We start from the raw sequence: 16,908 nt of genomic DNA, 5'->3' as shown, positions 1-16,908 counted from the left end.
TGGAGAGCCAAGCTCATGATGTTAATTATATACTTTATCAGGTTTGGTAAAACATATATTTATTGATATATTACTGTGTGCTGATCACTAGAGAATAGAGAGGCAAATACTCAACAGTTCCTGCTCATGGTATTAGAGTCCAGATAAAGAATTAGATGAAATAACTCTTGTGCATGGCAGAGGGGATGTCTATGCTAGAGATTTACTTGCCACTGGAGCAGCCTCATTTTATTGATCTTGATTAACAAATATTAAATACTAGAATTATTAATAGAGGAGTATTGATTAAAAAATACAGTGTGCTCCCAGCTCTCTTCACTAGAGATTCTCAGTGATTAGCAAAGATGCTCGTCCCATTCAGAGATTTGCTATTTCCTCATCCGTTCAGTTATCAAACATTGACTGAGTGGCTACTATTTTCTTAGGACTGTGATAGATAGTGGAGATACAAAGATGAGTATTTTAATGGGCTTACAGTCTAACAAATAGATTTGTGAATCAGTGTCTTAACATGTCAGTCACAAGTGCACTTTTGGAAGTTTGTACAGAGTATAGGGGACATAAAGGTGAGGTTAATTCTATTGGAAAGAGATAACAAATGCTTTCATAGAACAGTTCACCCTTGAATTGACTCTAGAAATGTGAGTAGATTCAGCAGATGGAGATGATGGTTGAAGGATTGGTGTGCAGAAAGGGATGAGATTCTAGGCATCAAAGCCACTACTGCCTTCATTGATGAGAAAGCTTATCTAGTGTCCAGGGAACCTATTCTTATGGTGGTTATGGGGTACCATGGCAAGAGGATGCAAAAGAAGTGAGCTGTGGCCAGACCACGGTGGTTTTCTATGTCAGGGGAAGGAATATGATTTTTTTTTTTTTTTGTAACGCCAAGGGGTCCCTCCAGGTGGTGAGCACCCTTTCTCTCCATCCTGCCTTTCATGAGCTTGCAGCCCCAGGAGATACTGAGAAAGGTCCCTCACCTTGTGAGAGGGCAGCCTGTGCAGTCTTCCTGGGTTGGTCCTCGGCACTGGGCACACGAGGCTTCGCAGATCTGGCAGTGGCCGTGCTCATCGACGTATTCTCCTGGGGAACAAAATCTAGTTGTTTATCTGATTTCTACATGAGAGCAGCCAGATCACTCTGTGGCTGTGAAAAAACAGTGGAGACAGTTCAGAGAGAAGAGACCTCGAATGGCTCAGCAACCAATCCTAAATCCTGACCTCATGTTGTTGTTGTTCAGTTGCTAAGTCGAGTCCAACGCTTTGCAACCCTGTGAACTTCAGCACGCCAGGCCTCCCTGTCCTTCACTATCTCCCAGAGTTTGCTCACACTCATGTCCATTGAGTCAGTGATGCCATCCAAACATCTCATCCTCTCTTGTCCCCTTCTCCTCCTGCCTTCAGTCTTTGCCAGCATCACGGTCTTTCCCAGTGAGTCAGCTCTTGGCATCAGGTGGCCAAAGTATTGGAGCTTCAACTTCAGCACCAGTCCTTCCAATGAATATTCAGAGTTGATTTCCTTTATAGCTAAAACTGTTACTCTCCCAAGGGTCCCAGAAGTTAGAACGTCAAAAAGTTACGAGGCAGTGACATAATTCTGAATCTAGTCAACATGTGTTATAGATGTTATATAAGTGTTACATGTGTTATACAAGTAGTAAAGGCTGGGGTGGGGTGTCCCACAGGACCCCTTTATCGAGTTCCTACTAACTTTCCTGTTAAAACCTGAGGGCTCCTGGCCCACAGAGACCCCAGGTATAACCCTGGTTGAGGTCAAGCCACAGGCATGACCTGCCCAGATCTTGTGCCACTGCTCCGGGTGAGGGGTTGGTTGTGATTACTAGTCAGAAATGCCAATTGAATCTTGGCTGACATTGGACAGATGTGAGTTGCATCTCACCCTGAGAGAATAACAGTAAGGAGATAGCCAGAGAAGTTCATCTTTCCCAAGGAAAAACCCATATGAGTCCTTCCCACATGAATGTTCCATAAAAGTTTCACACACTTGGGGACATTTAAAAATTTTTTCACGTGGCAAAGGCAGTGGAGAGAAGCCGGGCTTATTGCTGGTGATAATCCAGTAATGGGTCTCCATTCTTTGAATTCAACCCTTTATTCACACTACATTGTCATTGTCTTAAAAAGAAAAAAAAAATGTGGAAAAATGTCTCAGTCAGATCCAAAGACCCACTTTGTATGATCTGGAAACTGATTACACCCAGGAAATATAGTTTCAGATTTCAGTCGAGTCACAACCTTCACTTGCCCCCCTATCTCACTTCCAACTTTCACAGCCCTGTAAGCCTGTTGAACATTGTCAGTTTGAGATCCAGCCAGCCAGAAGAGGGATGGGACAAGACTTGCCCCTGGTTAAGTCAAATGGTCTTACTCAAACTCCAAGGTTCACGGCCTGATTTATTGTAGCTGCCTTGCAAAAAGCCCTGGAAACTTGAACTTTACTGATGAGGAGTGGAGTGAATCCACTCCTCTGCCTTTCCCCATAGCTTTACTGAACTAGCAGAGTTGGGTAAGGCAGACCTTACCTACATAAATCTTCCACTTGCTAGCACTAGACCCCAGAAGTGAAAATGAAGAGGCAGCTAGAATTTGCCTTTACATAGCCGAAAAAGCCTTTCACAGAGACTAGGTCTATTGGTTTTGTTAATTAATGGGGAAGAGCATATACTCAGAGCAGAACAGGCATCTAACAGTGGCCCACCCTGCATATCTTGGATTCTTTTCTTCCTTGCCAGGATGCAATGTGGATCAGAAAATTATAATTTTTAAAATGGGATTGTGGTTCTTAGCCCAGGAGTGACTCCCAGAAGTCCTAGCCCCTAAAGAGTGAGGAACCAGAGAGGGCAAAGAATGCAGATGTGCATTGTTCACTGCGCTAAAAGCCCAAATCATCTAGTTGAGGTGGAAATCCACCCCTCCCCCCAGGTTCATCTCACCAAGCCAGGCACTCTGGTGTGGGCAGCCTCTGCCTCTGTAGGGAGCACCCTTTACTAATTCCCACAAAGGTGTTAGAATGGACTAGTTGTACTTTTGGTAATCAGCATCCTGAGGCAGAAAAAAGCTGGAATTTCTGTCTAGTAGGAGTGGTGGTTACAATACAGGCATTGTATTTCTGCAGCCTTCTTTTTATTTACTCAGGCTCCCCCATTTCACCTCTTTGTTATTGCCCTTGCTGAAATCTCTTCCATTTTTGCTGAAGGAGACACAGTCAGTTGAGCAGTGTGATTTTCAGTCCAGGCATCAGCAGGGTAAAGAGGAGAGGAGGACCCAGGGTGGACCAGGTAGGAAGAAGCAGATCATGCCTACATGGCTAATGAAAATGATCTGTGTTTACAGAGTTAGGTAACAGCTATGTGTCTTTCAAAAGATGTGTTCTGAGTGCAACAGGAATGGGAGACAGTCACAGAGACTCCTAAACCCAAAGAAAGTGTTTTCTAGAGAAATTTAGGATCATGGAGAACACAGCTCACTCGTTTATTCCATGGATATTTTTTGAACATCTGTGTGCCAGGTGCTCGGTGAGATTTAGATATGCAAATTTTAAAAGGCTCTTTTCTTGGGTTTGCAAAGATTTTTGGGTAGAATGATTTGTAAAGAGAAAGTTACAATACAAATGCTGGCCACATGCCTTTGATTTCTTGGACAGTCTAGGTTAAAGTCTTAAACGGAGAAGCAAGGGCATATGCTAGACTCTGCTAGACCTAGAAGCAATGACCATCCCTTTGCCTTGGTGCCCATGCGTGTAGGAACTGACACAGTGATGTGGGTCTCCCAGCTCCTAGTATCCGTCTCCCTTAACCTCCATGATATATCAGAGTCAATGCTAGAGTGGGATTTTAAACTAAACACACCTTGCTCTGCTAAATCGGATGCTTCTTAGCTGGTTGTGAGAGTTATCCCGTATCTATACCCAGAATCTCCTTTGTAATTACAGATGATGCATGGCTAGGCCAAGCAAGGGTTATCCAGTTATTACTGTGAACATTTTAAATTATACTCTGTATCTGATTTGCCTCCTCTTTGGCTTCCATAAGCCAGTAGGTGGCACTGACAGCTTGGACTTGGACTTCTTGATCTGCTCACCTCTTATGGTCTCTCTTGGTGTTCACAGAATACAAACTTAGATATAATCATCACTTGGAGTTGCCCCATCTCTGAGATTTCAAGTACACACTCCCAACACAGCCTTCTTATGCCTCACTATGAATCTAGCTTACCCTTAGGTGGAGCCCTAGGCTCCTTGGTCATCTTTTTCATTCATCTGTCTAGTTCCCCCTTGCATTCCTTGTTTGGACTAGGCCAACCTTTCCAAGACCCAAGTCCCACCCATTTTATCCCCACTCATTCTCAGAATGTGATGTCACTACCTAATTTGCTGTTAAGATACCGAGTACCCCCAGCATCTTATTTTTTATTTCTTTTTCAATGTCAAAATTTCTGTGTTATTGACTGTTCACTTGTCCCCTGTCTTAGAGGAAGTTAATGTTGTTTTTTCCCCCCTCCCCTGGCCATTGTCAACTCTCTGTCTAAAGCTCTTAGTCTTTCCTCAGGGTATTTCCCCACCAGTCTTTCTTTAGTGTTTTCTTCATGTCTCCCACCATCCTCTGATCTGTAAAAGTTCTCCCCAACCTAAAGCCTTCCGAAGCATTTTTCTTCCCTAATAAGTGACTCTTCAAGCCTTTTCCCTCTTACCATTTGGAAACTAAATGGAGAAAACCTCATAACCCAGAAGCTTATGTAAGAGAGTCAGCGTAGGACAGCTAAACTGTTCATCTCTCTCCTGTCTGCACGCCTCTTAACTTGAGAGCAAGTTCTGGCTTTAAAACAGATGAGAAGAGAGGAACCTGCCCCATTTTTCATATTTATGTAGATGTCCGACTAGTTACATAAACTACTACCCCCAGCCCTTGGAGGCACAAGAGTTCCACTGCACATTTGGAACCAAAAAAAAAAAAAAAACAAAAAACCCAGATTCCAAGAACGTAGTTACTTTTTTTTTTTTTTTGGTTGTTGGAACAATAAATTCTTGTCATCTGTCTTCATTGCACAATGAAGCTGAATGTTTATGACAGGCGTGATATGCAAAATTCTTAGGAAAAATCACTTCTAGCACAGACTTCAGGGGTCAGTACTTTTGTTCTCCACATCATCCTACAAGCTCTTTCTTCTGGTGTCTTCATTCATTATTATCATGTCCAAATTATCTTTCTTCTGTCATCAAAAAATTTTCACTCTCCTTTTAGTTTCTTTCTCATCTTCTAATAGTGCAAAGGACACTGAGATAGTTAGGGTCTCCTGGTTGGGAATGATGTCTCTGCAGACACAGCTTAAAAATTAATTCTTGTAAAAGTGCCTTAGTCTGCCTGTTCTGCCTCTTGGTAACATTGCAGAATGTGTTTGTTTCAACAAGTCTAAGTTATAAATAAACTTTGTGAAATCATCCAGAATAGGTGAACATTGATTATATCCTCCACAGATACTAAATTTGGTTGAGACTCACATGACAATATTTTTCAGGCTTACGTGGGCCAGAAGAGCTTCATGTCTCCTGTGGAAATGCTATGCTTTCTTTTGTACCTTGTAATATTTCTTTAATGATTAGAGCCAAATTTATTGTAATATTTAAGCAAATAAATATATAAACTCAGTAAACTAATAAGCACATAAGTAGATTATAATGTGAGTTTAAAACAACTTTTTATCAAGGGTGATTAATTAGAGAAAATCAGGAAGGACATTGGATAAGAAATCAGCCATTTGGTTTTTGATCCAGTTATTTCAGTGAGCATCCTTGGGGTAACTGAATTATCTGTAGACCTCTGTTTAAGTGCCTTAGCACTCACATACCAGAAACCATAGAATGTAACCTTCCTGAATGTCTCTACAACCAGAAGTGCTAATCAAATAATACTATTTCTCTGCAGGGATGTCAATAACTAGTTTCCAACTCACTGTGTGAAGATAGTTTTCATGAAAAAAATCTATATATTTATTACGTTTCACCAGCTAAAATAAATATGCTCAGTAACACTTTCAACTAGTTGTAAGTTATATACTAATGAAATAGTTCAGGTTTTAAGGCCTCGTTAAGTGTGGAGTTTTATAGCGAGACTCAAAATATGAGGCCATCAACTGAGACTGTAATATCTTCACTTAAAAGTCGACACAGTTATTCATCCTTAAAAAAAGAAGGAAATTTCTTATACATGCTATAACATGGATGAACCTTGAAGACATATGCTAAGTGAAATAAATCAGTCACAAAAGGACAAATATCACATATTCCGTTTATATGAGGTACCTAGAGTCATCAACTTCAGAGGAACAGAAAGTAAAAGGGAAGTTGCCAGGAGCTGGGGAAATAGAATGGGGGAGTTAACTGCCTGAAGGGCACAGAATTTCAGCAGGGGAAGATGAAAAAGTTCTTGTGATGCATCCTTGGCGGTACGGGTTGCCCTACAGTGTGAATAGTAATTAATGCTGTAGGACTGTACATTAATAATGGTTAAAAAGGTAAATCTTATTTTTAAACTTTTTATTTTGTATTGGGGTACAGCCAGTTAACAATGTCGTGATAGTTTCAGGTGAATAGTGGAGGGACTCAGCCATGCATACACATGCATCCGTTCTCCCTGAAACTTCTGTCCCCATCCAGGCTGCCGCATAGCATTGAGCAGAGTTCTCTGTGCTATACAGTAGGTCTTTGTTGGTTATTAAAATGGTAAATTTTATATTATGTACATTTTGCCACACACACGAAGCCTACACAATGAGTTTATTTCTTATCAGGGCAATACTTAGTTTTAACCAAAATCTCAGGATTTTCAGCCTGTGGAGATGCATTTGAAAAGCACCAACCATCTTGGGGAGCTAGTTTGTTCCACTGAGTCTTGGGAGACCACATGTACTAATGGAGATAAATGAGTGGATGAAGCTCATGACAGTGGAGAAAGCTGGCAGCTGGCATGCTGTTTCCTTTCGCTTAGGATTTACAAAGATAGCGTGAACATCAGGCGACTCAAAGGAGAGGTGTTTCCATAGCCTGGAGGTGTCTGGGGGCTGCTTCTGCCCTCTCCTGTCCTGCCAATGCTTCGCCTTCTTACTCCCCCACAGGCTTTTCTAGTTGCTGAACTTATCTTTGCTGATCTCATCGCATTTTCATTCTCAGGCACTAGTGTTCTGTGTGGTTTGTGCAGAGGCTCTGAAAGGCTGGTCTGGCACCCACCCCCCCACATATACTGGCACTCCTGCAAAAAGGATAGATCATAAAATGTGGATCCAACACATTGCAAATGCTTAGTTTCCCTCAACCTGCATGCTGTCTGAAGAGGAAGGAATCAAGAGTTGATCCTTTGAGTTTTTCTGCTGTTGTTGTTTGGACCCTGACCACAGGCTTCTTAAAAAAAAAAAAAATGTATCCAGTGAATGCACCCCAGTGTTCGTTGAAGCACTGTTTACAATAGCCAGGTCATGGAAGCAACCTAAATGTCCATCAACAGAGAAATGGATAAAGAAGATTCAGTACATATATACAATGGAATATTACTCAGCCATGAAAAGGAATGACAGTTGTTCCATTTGCAGAGACGTGGATAGACCTAAAGATTGTCATACAGAATGAAATCAGAAAGGAAAAAACAAGTATCATATAATATCACTTATGTGTAGAATCAGGAAAAATGATACAGATGAACTTGTCTGCAAAGTGGAAATAGAGACACAGATGTAGAGAACAAATATTATCCAGATACCAAGCGGGGAAGGGGATGGATGGGATGAATTGGGAAATTTGAATTGACATATATACACTGCTTTGTATTATATAAAATAGATAACTAGTGAGGATCTAAAAAAAATGTATCCAGTGTGAAGTCTTGGCCAACATACCTGAAGAGGGTGGTAATGTAGCAACCACACAAACCCCATTCACTGACATGTACCATGTTAGAAATAGTGTTCTATATAATGTTTAAGCCAAACAACAGTCTGTTTTATAAGTTAGAAACTGAGGCTCAGAGAGTTGAAAATTTTGCATAAATTCATTCAACTAGGTCAGTCACAGTGTTGGGTTATGACCCAGATGTGTCTGAGTTTGAGCCCATGCTCTTTCTGCAAGATTTCCCTTGTACAAATTCATTTCCACTTATGGAGTTCCAAGTAGCTTTGCTATTTATGAAGAGAGAGAACTGAGCACATGTCTGCTCTAAACCACTTGATGAGGTAAGGGTATCAGAAAGGAATTCACTATGTAAACAAATGAACTTTGAGCAGGCATGGTGCGCTAAACAGATTTACTCAGTGATTGAATAAACCCTCCAAATTTATTTTCTCTGATACAATGGCCACCATTTATTAAAAGACAATTCTGTTTATTGAATCGAGATCTTAGAAACAGCTTATTCTGTCCACTAGGATAGACACCTTTAAGGGAAACCTCCACTTTTTTTTTTAATGAATAGAATAATTGGTTGGAGCTCTGTAAAGGGATTTCTCTGTACTTAACTGCTGTCCAAAACCAAAATAAACTACCTCCTAAGAAATAGCTTACTATCAGAATTATAGTAACCTCTCTCTGGTCCTTCAATTTATATGAAAATTTAGTATAGATGGACTGGTTGCTGTATATCTTTTTCTCAATTAAGAGAATTTTGCATTGCCTTTATGTTAGTGAAAAATCACTCGTAAGTCTTAGTTAGGGAAGCTGAAATTAAAAAGACACTGAACAGTTGATTCTAGAATCGGGCACAAGAGAACACAAGAGGCATGAGTGTGATTATCTGTAATTAAACAAAATAAATGTACAGAGCCTGTTGTTAAATCTGTGGATGAGGGAAACGGTGAGCACTTTCCCGCAAGCAGGGTTCAGTGGGTCGGAACCATTTTTTTGCTCGTTGGAGGTCTACAAACTTTTGTAATGCTCTCTGCTCTCCCCGTAAGTGAACCTAGACTCTCTACAGGTTCTTTGGGCACTCCATCCCTCTCTTCCTTGGAGGTAATGTTTTCAGTGTTCCCACCATCTGTACCAGAGACCACTCATGGTAGAAACTGTACAGATTCTGATACATTCATGGTAAGGGGTTATATGAGGTTCAATACCCAGTGTTGGAAGTAAGTGACCATAACTTGGGAGAATGACTTGTTTACGTTTTGGAAAACATGATTGATTACCTGAGGCAGGTCAGGCTTGGGTGACACTTACTGAGAAAATGAGTGACTTGAAAGGAGAGGTTGTTGACTAGAGTTTCCTATAAGTTTCCGATAAACCAGTGAGTGATCATGGGTGCTATGAGGCCTTAAGGACTGTATCATTTCCCTGCACTTCAGACCTGATGAAGATGGCAGGTGAAACTATCAGGGTTGTGGCTCATGGAGCCTTCCTGACACTTTTGAACTAAACAAAGGTCCTAGCCCATAAATTGGTTGAACCCAAAGTCTTTCCCAAGGATCTTAATACAATCTAAATGTTTTCTGTGATGGTGGGAGTCCTGAACACAAGCACAAGATGAGACTTGTTATCATCCTCTTTCTTTGCTATGGTGACCCAAAGAGCCTCCCTTAAATAACCACTTTTATTGGTTGTTGGTTATTTTATTGGTTAAAAAGCTTGCTCTTTTTTTTTAAAGTGTAAGTTAGTGCAGCCATTGTGGAAAACAGTATGGAGGTTTCTCAAAAAACTGAAAAATAGGATTACCATACGACCCCGCAATTTTACTCCTGAGTACCTATCGAAAAAAATCCCCAAATGACAATGTGAACAGATAATGCAGCCCAGTGTTCATAGCAGGATTGTTTACAATTGCCAAGATATGGAAGTAACCTAAGTGTCCATCAACAGATGAATGGGTACATGGTATATACATGTGTGTGTGTATAAAACACTACTACTATTCCATAAAAAAGAATAAAATTTTACCATTTTCAACAACATGGATGGACCAAGAGGTTATTATACTAAGTGAAATAAGTCAGACAGAAAGACGAGTACTGTGTGTTATCCCTTGTATGTGGAATCTAAACTAGTGAATAGAACAAAAAAGAAACAGACTCATGGGTACAGAGAACAAACTAGTGGTTACCAGTGGTGGCGGCCGCGGTGGTGGGAGAGTGGGTGTCAACAAACTACTTGGATGCAAGATAGGCTCAAGGATGTATTTTACGACATGGGAACTATAGCCAATATTTTGTAATAGCTGTAAATGCAAAGTCACCTTTAAAAATTGTATAAAAATTTTTCAAAAATTAAAAAATAAAATGAACATAAAAGCCCAAACCCATGCTCTCAAGCCCGTCAAGGCACCACCACTGTCCCTTCCCCAATGCCAGTGCCCCTGGGAAGGATCATCCTCAAATTACCTTCTATTCTTGCTCTGCAGTAACACATCCAAAGTGCTGTCTTTGTCTTTCCTCTTCCTCCCTTAATCTTTCCTCTCCCTTCCTTAATTTTCCCTTTTCCTTCCTTAATCTTTCCTCTCCCTTCCTTAATCTTTCTTCAAGCCCTGCCTGCTAACGCTAAGTTGCGGACTAATTGCTAATTAAGAGAAAGAGAAGCTCCTGGAAGGAGAAAGAAGTTGCCTCCCAAGGCCTAGGGCTCCACCCGCACCTGAGCTGGTAATTGACAATTTAGTCTTCTCTGGGTCATCATTACCTCTCCGCATCCTCGGGCAGGGGCTGCTGCCTTCTAAGAGATGGTTCGGCTTGCCTAGTGACAGGTCTGAGTGGAGCATGGTACCCAGCACACCTCAGGCCCTTCGTGACCAGGGAAGCATTTGATGAGTCAGGCTGCCATATGTTCTGTTGAGAGTAGCCAGATTGTGCTTTTGAAAAGACTCATGTATGGAAATAAGACACGGAACCAAAATTTGAGTTGTGCCTCCAGTGGAGTGCCAGCCTAGGAGGAAGAATTGTCTTGGGTAAATGCACAGACTTCAGAGTTATCCCCACCACCTGGGTTTGATTTTGGCTTCCTTCTCCAGCTGCCTGACATTAATCAAGTCACATATTTCCCTGACATTCCTCTTCTGAGGACTGTGTATCGTGGATAATATTTTCTTTCTCACAGAATGTGGTGGAGATCAAATGAGAAAATGGGCCTGAAAATGCTTTGCATAGTGGATAAAAGAATGGTAGCTGTGGTTATCATGTACTTTGGCGTGTTATCTCATTAAACCTCAAATTAATAAGGTAGGGGGAAGTGAAAGTGTTAGTCGCTCAGTTGTGTCTGACTCTTTGCGACACCATGGACTGTAGCCTGCCAGGCTCCTCTGTCCATGGCATTCTCCAGGGAAAAATACTGGAGTAGGTAGCCATTCTTTTCTCCAGGGGATCTTCTTGACCCAGAGATTGAACTCGAGTCTGCATTGCAGGCACATTCTTTACCATATGAGCCAGGGCAGGGGCTATCAACTTAACTGGGAATTTAAGCATCAAAATGTTAACTCTCTGGCCGTCACTCATATATCCTGGTCTTACTGGATCCCAAATTGTGCCTTCTTCAGTACCCTTGAGGGGACTTGAATGTATTGCCTGCATAGGTCCATGGCAATGAGGCAACTGAAATTAACAATGTGTATATGGAGAACAATCCCTTCTCAAGGCAATTCAGCCGCAAGACACAACCCGCACAGCTCACGTACCTCGTGCAGCCAAGGTCATCTTCATACATAATTAGCAGCCCCTTGGAGCCAGCCTCCCTCTATCAGAGCAGGCAGCTGTCCCTGCATTTAGCTGTGGAAACATCTGAGGCCGTGACTGCGCCCTTCTCAGGCTGCGGAGGTAAAAGTTGGGGAAGGCACACGAGGCTTCCTCCAAGCAGAGTCGGGCGCAGAGCGTGGGGTTCTGTGCTGCATGCTGGGGTGGGCTCTGCACGTGGACAGCCCGCTTCTCCTTTAGGTGAGAGGCCCAGGACAGGCCCTAGCTTCTTTCTTTGGCCGTCATCGGGACAGATGACGTGTTCCCTCTCTGTTTCAGGACGCCGGCACATATAAGCAGACGACGGTGGCAGTGGAGCGGTGTTGTAGGTTGTGAGGGTTGTGTGCCCCATGTGTGGCCAGGGGCATGGGTGGGGGAGCTCGTGTTGAGAGGCGAGGGGCCTCAGGCTCCCGGGGCGTCAGAGGGAAGAGTCTCAGGTGCGTCCCTGCCCACCAGCCTCCTTCCGCATGGTTTGTGTCTGATTAGAGCTTGAGGCTCTGCCCAGAGCATGGGCTCCAGGACTAGGAGCTCACTTGGCACCTCCGTAGAATGCCCTAGTCTCCCTGTCCACTTTTCAGGATTCCTCTCTTTCCCACTGAGCCCCTGGATGACCATATGCTGGCCTTTCCTCTCCGAGAGGAGAGAGGCCGGAGCAGGTGAAGTGCTTGTATGTGTTGGAACCAGCTGTACTATCTGTGAATCTCAGGGCTCTCTCCTGTGTAAACTTGCACACGTGCTGGAACCTCTCCTCCCTGGGCCTGACCGCCACTCTTCACAGCCAAGCCCACCTCAAAGCAGACCCTTAGGGTCTCCCCAGGGGCCACTGCATCTTCCTGCTTTACTTACATCACTGTCCCGGCTAGGGGAGGGGCTCTTCAGCATCACTGTGGGGAACAGATCCCATGGTAGGGAGTCCTGGGCCCTCTGGGACCAGCCCCTGGCTTCAGGTCTGCAGCCAGCAGGCGGAGAGGTGGGGCTCGGCATCCAGGACTCCAGAAGCCTGGCGCTCCCTATAAACTCCCTGAGATCCCCGCAGGCAGAGCTGATGAGTCAGGCTCTCCTCCCCTTCCCAAACTCCCTCTGGCGGCTGGCTGACCTGCTTTGACTCCTTTTTGCTTTCAAGGCTGCTCTTGATGTTCATCTTAACCAGATTTTACACGGTGTGAGTGCCTGAGGCCCCTAGTCCTCCCAGAGCAGGAGAGGGCCGGTTCCTCTCTCTGCCCTCACTGTTCGCCAAAATGGGCAGGGATGGGATGTGGAAGAGCTGCCGTGGGCTCGGGAACTTGATCGGTCTTTTGGTTATGCAATCGTCGAGTGTAATTTAGGTTGTAATTTCCTAAAGATGAATTTGTAAGAGGCCAGCATTTTCTATGGGATAAATACAAGCACTTACTACGGTAGCATGAATAATGGGCAGGCAGAACTGCTAAGAGGAGCAGAGACAGGAGAAGGATGTCATGTGTGTTTTGGGGATTAGAAGTCCAGGTCCTGGATCAGATATAAGGGGACCTTTTCTGGGATAGTTGCTGGGTGCTTTCTTGATGGTTCCACATTTAATTCTCAGAGCCAACTTGTAGAGGTAAGCACTGCTCTCATTTTGAAGATGAGGAAACTGAGGCTCAGGAAATTTAATCTGTCAAAGATCACTGAATTAGTGATAAGCCAAATAGCTCACACTTACTCACTGGTGGCCGAATGCTCGGGATTGTCCTGAGCACTTGGCATGTATTATATCAGTCCTTACAGTAACCCCATGGGGAGAGGAGGACTCTGTACAGCTGGTATTTTGTTATTTTTTTTTTTTTAATGATCCTCATTTTTCTGTTGAGAAAGTTGAGGCAATGAGATACAAAGTGACCTATTACAGTCTCCCAGCTGGTGGCAGAGTTGGGACTTAAACCCAAGAGTTTAGATTCCAAACTCTGCTTCTTTAATCCTGGTTCTGCAGTGCTCCTTTCCCCAGAAGATAGTGGAGATGGTATTTATCCCAGGCCCTGCTAACTTCCAGTGTCATGGGCCTCTTCCACAATACGGAAATTCGGATAACTGGTGGGGTATTTGTGTGTGTGTGTGTGGGGGGGGATAAGTTTACAATATGAAATCCTAGACACCTCAGTTGTGCAGCCTGCACGATTCTTTTTTTTTTTAATTTATTTTTAAATTGGAGTGTAATTGCGTTTCAATATGGTGTTCGTTTCTGCTGCACAATAGATAAATAAGCTAGGCTGCTGCTGCTCTTCAGCTGCTAAGTTGTGTAGAATCAAGTGTTCAAAATGTAATGGTTGCCCAGGGCATCTGGTTCTCATTGTACCCCTCCCTGAAGACACGGCCATTTCTTGTTTAGTTTTGGGTCCTCGTGGCTTTACCACATGAGTAGAAGATAGTTCCTAGACTTGTTTTGTGTTTTGGGGGAAGAAATTCAAAAAATATATGTTTGTTGTACTGAAATCAGTGACTTGGGCCTGAAAAATATGGGGGACATGGACCATATTTCAGGAGGGGAATACTTCGAAAGCAAAGGATTGGGAGGCTGGACGAGGCATGATGTGTCTGTGAATCAGGAAAATGTTTGGATTGACTGAAGCAAAAGCTGAGTTTGGATAGAGGATCCAGATCATGGAACATCAGACACGCTGCGGAAGATCTAGGAAGAGCATCACTGATGAGGGTAGCTTTGGTGGATGATCACCCTGTTCCATGGAGACTGACTGAACTGGGGGCACAGTCTGAAGAGTCAGCTCGGAAGTTGCTTCAGAAGTCCTGGAGTGAGGGAGCTGGAGCTATTGCAACCCAAATCATGATGATAAGGTGGTTTGAGAAGACAGTGTCACAGGCTCTCAGGGAGAGGGGGATTTTGGAGCTTATCTACTCACTACTGCCCCTCCCTTAGGGATCAGGCTTAATCGTCTCAGTGGTTTCCAGTCCAGTGACTGCCCAGTGTTTGAATGAAAAGGAAATGGGAGAACTCATTCTCTTCCATTTTTGGAAAATCCTGTCAGAAATGTCTTTGTAGTTAGTAGGCTAAAATGGCTTCTGAGTAAATTTCACATATCGGTCATTTCCAAAGAAGAAATAGCTGCTATGAGAAGAAAAAAAACAAACATATTTATGAGAATAGTGAAAAGAATCAGATTTGAATCCAGGACTCGGGCACATGTGGCTTTGAGGAAATCAGGTAAATGCTGAGCTTTAGTTACTTCTGTGACAGTGGGGTTAAAATATATCCTGCCTGGTTCTCTGGTTTATTTGGAGGATCAAGTGATATGCCTTGTGACAATGTTTTGGAAACTTCAAAATGCCTAATAAAGGGGAAGATATGGTGATTAATGCTCCACAGGAGGGAATACAGTACAGTTTAGTGACAAAGCTGCATCCATATTCTGACTCTACCACTTTCTGGCTTTGTGATCTGGGGCTCTACTTCTAACCTCATTTCCATAGCTGCAAAATGGAATACAAATAGCCCTACTGTATGAAGTTGTTGTGACAACTATTTGATAAAGGACTCAAAAGCACTTAGCATGGAGTCTGCCTGACATACAATAAGCATTGAATGAATACAATTACTGATTATTCATAAATGATGGCTGCAGCACACAGGAGATGAGCTGAGAACAGGAAATCAAATCCATGGACTTGAACTTTAGGGATTAAAGAAGTGGTGGTAGCATTGATAGGGCCCGAGAACATGAGGGAAGCTGGTTGGGATGAACTGGCAGATGTTTTGAAAATCGGGGATGGTGCTGTGTGTTTATACAGATGCCCCAGGCAGGATTTTGACAGTGGTTGTTTTCTGGGTCTGCTCAACATTGAGCAGCTGTGTTCCCTGTCCGACACACGTATAGCAAGAGTTGATGGAGTAAAATATAGTGCAGGCGTTCACAGCGCATTCTGCCAAGAGCAATGCCATAAGCAATCAGGAGCTCAGTGCATTATTACTAGATAGAGTGTCATGTTTAGATGCCAAGATATGAAAGAAATGTCATCACCTACACATTCCGGTGGTGGGGCCATCCTGTTCTTGGCCGGGATGGTTGTTTGGCAGAAAAGTCAAACATCTGTAGACATTCAAAGATAAAACCCATGCAGAAGGAGGGTCAGTTGTTACAAAGGGCTCTTATCATAGTGATTTCAGATGCTTACGTGTGTTTCATGCCCATCCTATAACATGCTTTTCGATCAGTGACGAGTCTCAGGTAAGTGAACTGGCATTAGCAGGTTAAAGGCGCATCACGCTAGCAGAGGCTATGCTTGTGGAAGGTGCAGTGAGCAGTGTCCTTATACCAATCTGGCTAAGTGCCTGGTAAGGTGAGAGCATGAGTTTAATATTATTTGAGTTCAGGAGAATGAGCACTTTGAAAAGTCTCTATCTCTCAAGAAAGTTTCATCAGTTAACTATCAGGCAAGCTTATATTCACCTAGGAGATCCCTTTTTTACAGATGAAAAAGCTGAAAATGAGAGTTTACACAGTTCATCCCAAATCACTCAGTTCACCTGTCACGTGTCCGTATTCAGCTATGCTGAGGGGAGAAGAAATGATGATTTGGGAAAACTGTAGAGACAAATAAAGGCAAAGCAATACCCAGAGATGATAGAAGCCGTGCTTTTTCTTGGTTGGCAAAGGACTTGATACCAGAAGGCTGTTGATAGTGACATTCAACTTAGCTCACATATTAAACTTCTAGAGCTCCATGGGGTCACAGAGAGTCGAACACGACTCAGTGACTAAACCACGAAAGTTGTCAGAACATTTTGGTAAATAATCTATTTGGAGTCAGGAATGCCAAAAAGTCATCTGGTAGTAGATAGCTCTGTGGAAATGTATGCATTCATTCACTTAACATAATTTTTGATCACCTACTGCATGCCAGGCACGCTTCCAGGGATTTGGAACACAGTGGTGGGCTAGACACAAGTCTGTTCCCTGGTTCAAACACAGGAGGTAGAGAGTAAACCACAAGGACAATGAGCCAGTAAACTTTGTCTAATTAGAAGCTAATCAATGCTACAGGGAAAGCAAGGCAAATAGGGCAAGCAAATTGGGGAGTGCTGGCAAGGGATGCAGGTTGCAAATAGAATATAATGAGATCCAGAAACAACAGCTATAGAACCCAAGATGTGAGTGTAGGCATTAAGCTGGAGTTGTTCTGAAAGTTACTTGACAAGGTTAATTACCAACATGCAGTACAGTAATTTTGCTTC

General features: G+C 43.1%; 1 protein-coding gene across 3 annotated transcripts in view; it reads right to left on the bottom strand.

Annotated features, from left to right (window-relative positions):
* PCSK5 (proprotein convertase subtilisin/kexin type 5) overlaps window positions 1-16,908 on the bottom strand; it is a 498,339-nt gene that overhangs the window by 101,949 nt on the left and 379,482 nt on the right. For all 3 annotated transcript variants that reach the window (XM_065908244.1, XM_065908247.1, XM_065908246.1), the window contains exon 21: window positions 981-1,083. In XM_065908244.1, the coding sequence (XP_065764316.1) occupies window positions 981-1,083 (103 nt within the window). The remainder of the gene's footprint in view (window positions 1-980; window positions 1,084-16,908) is intronic.

The sequence above is a fragment of the Muntiacus reevesi genome, chromosome 17 (assembly GCF_963930625.1).
Source record: "Muntiacus reevesi chromosome 17, mMunRee1.1, whole genome shotgun sequence".
Lineage (NCBI taxonomy): Eukaryota > Metazoa > Chordata > Mammalia > Artiodactyla > Cervidae > Muntiacus > Muntiacus reevesi.
This window is presented reverse-complemented; position numbering and strand designations above follow the sequence as displayed.